Here is a 9276-nt window from a genome sequence, read left to right as displayed (position 1 = left end):
AAAATTAATGTTTTAAACCCAGACACAATGCCTCTGAAATGTTATATTTTGTCAAATAATTTGCACCTGCTGCACAGACTATGCAACCTTTTGACTATAACCTCAAATATAAGAATGCCTTGCCAAAACATATTATTACAGTTCAAAACTTAAAACTTTTAATTTCTGAGTAAAACTCTGGAGTGAATACGTACATGACTCCAACATGACTCCCTCAATATTTCTCAATATACTGGAAATCACAACATCATATGCCAACAGAAAATCTCTGGCAGACACCAGCCTGAATCACTGTTGCCAAAACTGATTTGATTCACTCAGGCTAATCGGGCTGTGCCAAAAATTGTTGCTCTGACTGCTTCTCAGGGCCATTTAGTCACTAAATACCAACAGAGGGCACTCTTGACCAAGTCAATTTGGAAAATAGTGCATATTTATGAAAGTATCATTGCAGCTCCTCTGCACAGACATTTATTTGGGTGTACTACCTAATGAAACATGATATGACACAGCTAAACATGGATAATTACTTCATAATGTGCGATAAGAATCAGTAACCTTTTTGAGCTTCGCATAATACAACAGTCAAAGACAACTTCACAATGGCACTTCATCAATGAATAAACTTTACATAAACTTTACATAGATCTTTTTCTCAAACATTCACAATAACCTCGGTGCACTCTTAAAAATAAAGGTTCTAAATGGGATTTTTGCAGAGATGCCATAGATGAACCATTTTTGGTTCTCCAAAAAAAAAATTTCTTGCTGTGAAGAATATTTTTAAAATCTAAAAAACCTTTGGGGCAATTAAAAGGTTCCATGGATGATAAAGGTTCTTCATGGAACCACAGATGCCAATGATCCTTTGTTTTTAAGAGTGAGGGTACCATTAATTCAAGGTCTGAAAAATCTAACTCAGCAAAAACATTTCTAAAACAATAACTTTGATCACTTTATCGGCGAGTCAAGGATCTCTTCATACTCCTGTCTTTTGCTCTTGCCCACCCAGTAAAGCTTTACAGCTGTCAGCACGACAACACTGATGATGATGATGAGACCCCCGATGATGTCATACACCGAGGGCACCATGTGGAGCACAATCAGCTGCAGAAGCATAGCCACAACAATCTCCATATGCTGAACCGTGCTGACCAATGCGGGATGGAACTTATTGAGGGCATAATAGACCCCCAGGAACGCCACAGTGGAGCAGACACAGATGCCGATTAGATACCCCCACGTCTCTCCGTCCAGTGGAATGATGGGCTCCTGCAGGATGAACATAGTGGACACTCCCCACACCGTTCCGGTCCAGCCAAAGGTGAAGAGCGCAGTCCACATGCTCACCCTCTCTTTGATGGCGCGGTATATGATCATGGACAGGGCTGCCATTAAACCTGCCATCACCGTCATGGTGTAGCCAAAGGCCTCCTTCCAGAAACCAAGTGATCGGTGCTCGCCTACGATGTTGGGAATCATGACCAAGCAGAGGCCAAAGACGCTACTGACAACCGTCACCACATCTGTCATGCCCAGTCGTTCGTCGATGAGTAAAAACGCCAGTATGGCGCTGAAGACCGTCGTGGTGGCTCTCCACATGATGGTGCCATTGCTGGGCGGGACAATGGCGAAGGAGGTATACGCACACGTGATTGAAATGACATTGCACACACCATAAAAGAGCAGACGCAATCTGTAGCCTCGAGGCCCGAAGGGAGGCTCCTGGTAATAAAACACCACGCCGATGGACAACACCTGGATGACGGAGCGGATAAAGAGAAGCTCCAGCGACGGCACCCTAGAGCGGTCAGCAGCCAGGCGTGTGATGAGAGCCACGCAGCCGTGGGCCAGAGCCGCCCCGAACAGAGCAGCCCAAGTCATGCGTGAGGCGAACACAGAGGCCTCCCCAAAGCTCTGCAACTGACCTCCGACCCCTTTCTCCTTTTGGTCTCCAGGCGGTTTGGACCGACTGTCAAGCGCACGGAAAAAAGTCCTGCCTGACTTGCTGTCAGTGAGGTGCTTCCTGTCTGAGGTCTCTTCGACAAATGAGCCAAAGTCTTCAAAAGATGGAGCGTCATCATAGCCCTCGTCTCCAGGCTGGGGAAAGTGAGTGGCATATTTGACTGTCACTGTGTTCGGGTGGATTTTGACTCTTTTCTTGGAGCCAAGAAGATGCTTTGATGGTGAATCCTCCATTGTCTTACAATACCAGCTGTTGAGTAGCTCCTGAATGTAAAGAGAACGAATTGTTCACAAATGAAATAATATGTACAGCTCAATACATAAAGCAATGCTTTTAAATTGACCGAAATTTCACAGAGAGAGAGACTTCTCAAGCAAAGCTATGACATATGAGCGTCCTGGTGTTCTGGAAGTATTTTTGGATCTGGATCGATGACTATTACTCACACTGACTTTACCACAGCATAAAACCTAAGGCAAACTCTTTCTTTACAATAACTGAGATTAGTTCATATCATATGCTTTTTCATTTTACATGCAGGCAAGAACTGTAATATTATTACAATTTAAAATAACTGTCTGTAATAATTTCTATTTCAAAATGTAATTTATTGCTGTGATGCCAACGCTGAATTGAAACAAGTCTTTGCTGAATAAAAGTATTAATGTCTTTGAAAAAAAAAAAAAAAAAAGCCTTACCTCAATTTTTTGAATGGGAGTGTTTATCTCAATATGTGCAATATGTGAGACTAGTTTGCACAAGGTTTAAAAAATTATAAGCATTTATAAGCAGGTAAGTCAGTAAGTTCACAAATGTAGTTTTCCATGGTAGCCTAATAATCATATTTAATTCTGATATTTTTGTTAATTCTATATGCTTCAAGGATGAGGCTATTTGTCATAAATTTCAGCCTGAGGCAAGTTGTTTCTTGTGTTTTAAATTTATACAATCTATTACCAACAGCATCCTTTGGTCAAAACAATATTTTTGCATGTTACCTTTTTGCTGCTTCATAAATAGTTTTGTGTTTCAGAATTGTTTAGACTATTTTTACATTTGCTTTCTTCTCCTGAGCAAAAATTAAGCCTTTTATTGTCAGTTAATTAAGATGTTTATCTACAAGAGAACTGACTCTCAAATTAAACAAAAAACTGTGACAACTAGCCCCTCTGGCGCCTACCATCTATTTTGAGAACATGGTCAATGATGTCACATGACGCAGAAAGCAGAGGGTGCAGCTGTTATATATGAGTGACATTTAGCAGAAATGGACCGATTTCACTGATACCGATTTTATGAATGAAGCAGGAGGCACGCTGTGTCTCGTAGCCTACTACAGCACTGAATGTACTCAGTTACCAATTCATGCCTAACACACATGATCATTTAGCTTTAATAGGCTACCTGATATATATATGAAACAATATGGCCACTTATTAGAAGGTAACTCGGATATTTCTATGTAAGACCACCTGCGCAATGACCAAGAAAAACGATGAAATCTCACCTGTCCTCTCAGATGCCCCTCACCACTGAAGATCCACGAATGAATCTATTAAATCCAGCGACCATTGTGAGGCAATATGTTTAGTCTTCCCATGCCTTTCTTTCTGTATGGAAATAGATAATAGATTTGGTCTAAATAAATAACAACAGAGCGCCTCCGCCTCCTGTCGACTCGCAGCAGGTCTCACAGAGGCTTTTCTCGCAGGATGCTGAAGGGACGTTGTTTCTGGATTGTGAGATCTCAGTCGAGATGCATGCATGGACTATGATGAGGAGCATTTGCTCTAAGCCTGCGTCATCATTCAGGAGGAGCGTGTCATTGACGCAGTAGAACTTCACCTAACAACATTTGAACCCACTCCATCACTCTTCATTGGCATGGCATGAATATCATTTATACATGAACAGAAATGAATAAATAGAGATATTTTATTAAAGTTTGTTTTCATTTTTAAAGGGTGACAGCCCAAATCGTTCATTTAGCAATAAAGATGAAAACTATGGCTTTATACATTTTTGATCAGATTTACCATAGATGTATTAAAACATGTTAAACAGGCCATGGGCCAATTATATTAGTGGATTTGTTTAAAAAAACACAACAAGCATTAATTTAATGTTCTTTTTAGAACAGTCGTTACATTAAATTATTAATTACGAAACAACATATATGGCTACAGCTTTATGCTGTTTATCAAAAATAATTAACTTGTGTAAAAAATTATATTTGTGACCCTGGACCAAAAAGCCAGTCATAAGCGTAAATTTTTCGAAAGCTGAATAAAAAAAGCTTTCCATTGATGTATGGTTTGTTAGGACAGGACAATATTTGGCCGAGATACATCTGAAAATCTGGAATCTGAGGATGCAAAAAAAATTAAATATTGAGAAAAACGTCCCAAATGAAGTTCTTAGCAATGCATATTACTAAACAAAAATTAAGTTTTGATATATTTACGGTAAGAAAATTTACAAAATATCTTCGAACATGATCTTTACTTAATATCCTTTTAGGCATAAACGAAAAATCAATGATTCTGACCCATACAATGTATTTTTTCTATTGCTACAAATATACCCCATGCAGCGACTTTTTTGCCAAAGTTTTTTTTTAAGTTTTGTGGTGCAGGGTCACATTACTATATAGGCTACATAAATTTGTATGCATTATGGGAAGCCTCAGTCACCATTCACTTTGATCATGTGGAAAAGAGATGCATTGAATATTGATTGCTACTGACAGTTCATAACATTCTCATTCTCAATAACATTTTCCTTTTTTCACTGAAGAAAGAATGTCATACATACAGTTTGAAACAGCATGAAAGTGCACTTGTTCTGTCTAGAAAATGAGAACCACACTTGCCTTTTCAAACGGTTAAAAGATGCTTTAAATGTGATCAGGAGCAAAGCACTGCATCATTCATATTTCATGATATGATATGACCCCTGTGACTTCTGTTCCTATAATGAGGGGAGATCTCAGCATGTTTTGTTCTCCCATAAGCTGGCTGATTATCAGACACAGCTGTATAACCCAATATTTTAAAATAAAAAGGTTTAGCATATTTTTTTTCTCCAAGAATCTAAGACCGCTTGTCTTGTTGGCTGGATTTGTGCTTGTCTTTTTAATCATAATGAAGGTTTTAAAAAATAAAATAAAACATTTTGATCTTGGCTATCATGTCTTGAGTGAGTTTAATTTGCTCCTCCATTTGTAATTACTCACAGATAGCCTTTAATATTTACAATAACCAAGGGTGTGTGAAAATAGCAAGGCTCTGTTTCCATAGTAACTACACCAAAGAGTTCACCAGAACATGCGGTTCAGCCCAGAGGACCAGCCATTTATCTTAAAGTGTTTATTTTTCATGTTTTAAATAGGCTGTCTGTGAAGCTCCCTGAATAAACAACACATGGGCAATTTTCTACATCCTATCAACACTACACTCATCGAGACACTAATTCCAACCCTCCCTCTGCTGTCACACCAGGTTAATGAGGTTTTCTTGAGTCAGACAGGAAGCTACATCACACACGCACTACTCATTAGTGTTCGGTTCCATTGAATTCACAGATATTGGGGGTGAACCAGGACAATTCTGCCTTAGTGTCGACTTTTACCTCTAATGAATTAAAAATGCATAAAGAACACTGATTTTATGTGAGATATCTGAGTGCTCTGTCTGTCAGTGTCCGTTTTACTGTCGTTGTGACAGATCAGTGAGCATATAAACCCCAAACACCTTTGAGCTCTTTTCCGCTTTGTGCTGGTGCACGAAGAAACTCATTCCACCGACACAAAGAACAAAGTGTCAATGCTATCTTCCCTGCCGCACAGTTCAGTGCCCTTTGAGGAAATAGCATTAAATGATAAAACTCATATATTATTTAGCTTTCCTTTCTTTAAACTTATTGTTTTACTCTGTTAATTAAAAAACAAACAAAACCAATATTTAAATTTTTGATAACACACAAAAATTCAAATTGTAATTTTATGAGTTCAAAAGGTTTTAGTTATTAAACTTTTAAAGCACATTGGAATCAGCGTAGGTGCCTCCTGGGATATGTGTATCCCTGTTTGGGAATTACTGTAATTATTCATTTTTCCCTACAATTTAATAGGCAGTCTGTGCCCAGTACTTATGTTGGATGATTATATATGATGGAAATGAATTTATATGATGGAAATGAATGCACAATGTCTTTTACTAATTTACAGATTCTGGCCTTGACATCAGTGTAAAAAAACATAAATCCTTGAAGTCTCCCTGGAACTGTGGGGATATGAGGACAGAGACATAATAACAATGTCTCAAAGTGACAACAGCTCTGCTAGGCAAAGGCAGAGTCACAGATTGGACAAGGCAGCAGAGAAAAATAATATATAAAAAGAAATATATACTCAAAAAAAACAATATGGGTAATTTTGGCAACCCAGCACTGGGTCAAAATACAAACTCCCAACATGCTGGGCTTTTGTTTGTTTAAACAAAGCATAATGACTAATAACACAGGATAAAATAACCAAAAGGAGGATTGTATTGATAAGCAAAAACACTTACATTCTTAAAAATAAAGGTGCTTCACGATGCCATAGAAGAACCTTTTTGTCTAAATGGTTCCATAAAGAACCTTTAACATCTGAAGAACCTTTCTGTTTCAAAAAAGGTTCTATGTGGCGAAAAAAGGTTCTTCAGATTATAAAAAGGTAAGAAATAGATGGTTCTTTGACTGCATGGTTCTTTGTGGAACCAAAAATGGTCCTTCTATCGCATTGCTGTGAAGAACCTTTTACTGTAAGCACCTTTATTTTTAAGAGAATAGAAGTAGATAAAAATATCAACATTAAAAATAAATAAATCTTAGAACTTTAAAGCTTAATGTAACGAAATATCAAACATATAATATTGTTTGTAAATTTACAAGAGCCAAGAAAAACAGAAGACGACAATGAACTGTAGAATACAAAACAATAATAACATTAGACGTTGGTATCATGTTGTATGATATATAAGCAAACATAAAATTGATAAGGCATTTCCTGTTGAGAGGAACAAAAGCTGATGCTTTTGGGATCTAAAATGCTTCTCTTCTCTGACCTGAGAACATCAGTGTGATGGATTGATGGATCCTGTTTAATGGGTCATTCCTTCAAAAGTCCAGACTGACCCTCACACAGAACATTCTTTGTGTAAAAAAATGGACTCACTATTTATTTGGAATCCAGGGGTTTTGCATTACAGGACTAAACCTGGTTAAACCAGATCATGAAGAACCAGTGTAGCTTCACTATCCTTCTCTGTTTGTTTGCACTGGGCAAACAGGCACTCTGTAACCGATAGCCCCACTCTCTTCACATGAACTGCTCATAATGAATAGACTGCATCTTCTCGCTGTTATTTTGAAAGCATTAAATACATGAACTCACTCCACTCAAGTATGCAAAAGAAAATACTGATAGACTAAAGCAGGAAAGTGATGCAGCAAAATCAATCAACTCCCATTTGACTAAACAAAATAGATTTCTTTATGCTCAATTACATAAGCTATTATAATATATTAAGGTAAATAAACTACATTGAACAGCAAATGTGTCATATAGTCAATCAACCAGTAACAATTTTATCAAACAAACAAATTTATAAAATGACTTAACAGAGTTTAGATAAAAATACAAATACATCCTTGTTATTTCCAGTACATATTCAGAAAATATTTCATAAGATACAGCTCAGCATGCTAACAAAGAGGATGAAGGTTTTTTCACCATGCACAAGGACAGCAGGTGTCATTATAATTCCAGGAGCTGCAGGCAGGATACAGCTGTCTTGTTGAATGAGCACGCTGAAACACAGTTGGCACTCTTGTGAAATGTTTAAGTGTAAGCATTTGCCATGTTATATCGTTTCTGTGATATATTCTTGAACATATTAATGATACATAATGATATTCATCATGCATAATTCAGATATTACATACACTAGCTCCTTTCTGCTATGGTACATGAATACAGCTGTTCTGTAGTGTGTCAGCATTTAAATACTTAACAGACTGTTTTTACAAGTCTACTCTGAAAAGAAACATATCCTTATCTAACCTCAGAGTTAGTTATCTTGTCAGGCGCAGACTTTTCCCAATGCAACAAGAGCCAAGAAAAACAGAAAAAGACAATGAACTGCAGAATACAAAACAATAATAGCTTTGTTCAGGACACTGATATCATGTTGTAATTTATATATAAGCAAACATAAATTGATAAGGCATTCCTGTTAAGAGGAACAAAAGCTGATTATTTTGGTATCTAAAATGCTTCTCTTCTCGGACCTAAGAACATCAGAGTGAGGGATCTATGGATCCTGTTTATTGTTGTATTTTGTATACCTTGTTGTCGATCAAAATATTTTAAATATCAATCAATCAGAAAAAAAAAAAAAACAGATTTACTGGAGCAATATCTTGCTGAACATACCTAAATAAGAACACATTGCAACCCACTGAACAAGCTGCATATGTAACCCTCACAGCCTCAATAACCTGACTAAGATTAACCTTAACTGCTAGGTGGGTGACATAAGTTTGCATGTGATTTTACTGTACGCTACAGTTAGACGCATGTGAATTACCCTGATGCTCTCGAGGCGGCAGCTGGGCTGCTGTCTGAGATTGGCATTTGTAAATCAGACACAGATGAAGTAAACATTATATTTCTGGTAGTTAAAATTGTGTCATTTTAATCATTTAAAATATTAATAAGTTGAATATAACTTTATAAAACTATAAAAATTATGACAGTATGAATTCAATTTTTAAACTGTTGAGGGGTCAAGGGGTCAGTCTGACCAAAATCCCCATTTTAGGGGAATACAGATATTTGATGTGCTTAAAATGAACTACTCTACATGCTAGGTTCATTTTACGAAAATAAAACACATTGTACAATGTGTAATAAAAATGGAAAACCAGGACACCTTGTTTTCAGCATATATTCCACATAAACAGTATAGTATACTGTCGTTACAATTTATTTCAAGGTGTCCTTGTTACAGTGCAATTATACATTTAAGTACTGAGTAATATTAGTTAACTACACACTTACTATATGGTTAGTATTAGGGTTTGGCTTAGGGTTACTTGCATGTAATTATGCATAATTTATTGTTATTATTATAAAAGCAAGTACATGTAACATGTTACAAGGACCCCTGAAAATTAAGTGTTACCCTTTATATTACGTATCCTTAACTATTATGTACATACATTTAAATCTTGTACTTACATTTGAAAACACTGTCCTGCAATTA

General features: G+C 36.9%; 1 protein-coding gene across 1 annotated transcript; it reads right to left on the bottom strand.

The window, feature by feature from the left end:
- Positions 1 to 951: 951 nt before the first annotated feature.
- On the bottom strand, positions 952 to 2199 carry LOC306881249 (solute carrier family 35 member G2-like; the record flags this gene model as incomplete). Its single annotated transcript, XM_079435254.1, has 1 exon — positions 952 to 2199. The coding sequence occupies one exon, from the start codon at positions 2197 to 2199 to the stop codon at positions 952 to 954; it is 1248 nt and encodes a 415-aa protein (XP_079291380.1).
- Positions 2200 to 9276: the final 7077 nt, after the last annotated feature.

This window comes from Barbus barbus (assembly GCF_936440315.1).
Source record: "Barbus barbus genome assembly, chromosome: 15".
In the NCBI taxonomy this organism is placed as follows: domain Eukaryota; kingdom Metazoa; phylum Chordata; class Actinopteri; order Cypriniformes; family Cyprinidae; genus Barbus; species Barbus barbus.
Note: the sequence above shows the minus strand (reverse complement) of the source record. Positions and strands in the feature narration are given on the sequence as shown.